The sequence below is a fragment of the Verticillium alfalfae genome, genomic scaffold, assembly GCF_000150825.1.
Source record: "Verticillium alfalfae VaMs.102 supercont1.1 genomic scaffold, whole genome shotgun sequence".
Classification (NCBI taxonomy): domain Eukaryota; kingdom Fungi; phylum Ascomycota; class Sordariomycetes; order Glomerellales; family Plectosphaerellaceae; genus Verticillium; species Verticillium alfalfae.
Genome location: NW_003315038.1, coordinates 2,300,995 through 2,302,599, shown reverse-complemented (window position 1 = coordinate 2,302,599; position 1,605 = coordinate 2,300,995). Strand labels below are relative to the sequence as shown.

Here is a 1,605-nt window from a genome sequence, read left to right as displayed (position 1 = left end):
GCGCTGTATTTCCCCATTACACACCCACCACAGGGCTGAAGCCACGTCCACCTGAAGGCACGGCCTGCCAAGATGTCCGAAGTCCGACGAAGAAAACATCCGTAGCGCAGAGACGAATGGCTGACAAGGCGCGAGCCATTTCGCTGGTATCATGCCGTCGGTGTATGCCCCTGCATTAAGCAACCGCGCTCGAGAAAGGTAAGTACGTGTGCTCAGGCAGTCAAAGTACCGTATCGAAGCCTGTCTGTGCGAGTGCGAGTTGCTGCATCGTTGTGTGAGTGATGAAGCGACGATTACGACAGTCGTCACCTCTGCAGATTTGACTCTCCCTGCCCGGCCGGCTCTCTTTCATTTTTTTTTCCTCTTTGGGGATATTCTTTTCTATCTGGCTCGCCGTCCGTGTCAGCAATCAGCATTCAACTCTGTCGTTGGCTGTGCAGCACAAAGTCTCGCGTCTGTCGTCACATTGTCATCTCTCACTCCTATTCTCTCCTCTTTCCCACACCAAGCACCGACCTCATCTACGTAGTCACCTCCACCCAGTCACTGGGTATCGCTCTGAATCACACCCTCTTTCTGTCACAATTGATTCACCAGTCAACGCTACCAAGCGTGTGGCGCACCACCCCAACGATCGGTACCTTGCATCACCTATCAGCCCGCCAGTTGGCGCATCCCCAACACCCAGGTACTAAGTGGAAGGCTAGAGCACCCGTTCCACGCCAAAGCCTCGATATACCAGCCATGGGCAGGAAGCAGCAGTGATTAATACCCCCCTCGACAGAATTCTCCTGGATATTCACCATCTGTGCCCGACCGATAAGTCTGCTCAGTGGCTTGGCTACACGTTGCGCCGTTTGAAATCACCAAACGCCAACTTTCACCACTACCCACTACTGTGAAATCTTGCCATCTTTTCTCAGCCAAACGCGCCTGCCGGGACCTGACAAAGACGGCCGCCTCTTTGCCGGCGCGCATATCACCCATTATGGGGTACGATTATGCACTCGTGTGAGTGTCCCCTTGGCATGCTCGTCGTGGGAACCCGTGGTGGAAAGCTCACAGTTCTAGCCACCTCTTCTGGACAGTGCCGCCTGCCACCCTCTTGACCGTTCTGGTGTACCCATTCTTAACACGCGTCGACGCGGCAAAACTGTGCTTTATCATCACGGTTGCCGTTGTGGCCACCATTCCCTGGGACTCTTATCTGATTCGCACCAACATCTGGAACTATCCGCCCGATGCAGTCCTCGGCTACTCCCTCTTTGACATCCCCGCCGAGGAGCTTTTCTTCTTTGTCATCCAGACCTATCTCACAGCACAGCTGTATATCCTCTTCAACAAGCCTGTGCTGCACGCCCAGTATCTCAGTGCACCCTGGGCTGTCCCTGCCGGCATTCGAAGGGCCAAGGTGGCCGGGCAGCTCTTCCTCGCAGCCGCCATTGTCTACGGCTGTCATCTCATCTCAGGACGTGCCGAAGGTACCTACCTAGGCCTGATCCTGGCATGGGCTGCCCCCTTTGCCCTCTTGACGTGGTCCATCACCGCCCATTTCATACTCGCCTGCCATGGACTTCGACCCTGCTTCCCATTGTCGCCCGACAG

General features: G+C 55.5%; 1 protein-coding gene across 1 annotated transcript; it reads right to left on the bottom strand.

Annotated features, from left to right (window-relative positions):
- Positions 1-1,129: 1,129 nt before the first annotated feature.
- On the bottom strand, positions 1,130-1,459 carry VDBG_00707 (predicted protein; the record flags this gene model as incomplete). Its single annotated transcript, XM_003008979.1, has 1 exon — positions 1,130-1,459. The coding sequence occupies one exon, from the start codon at positions 1,457-1,459 to the stop codon at positions 1,130-1,132; it is 330 nt and encodes a 109-aa protein (XP_003009025.1).
- Positions 1,460-1,605: the final 146 nt, after the last annotated feature.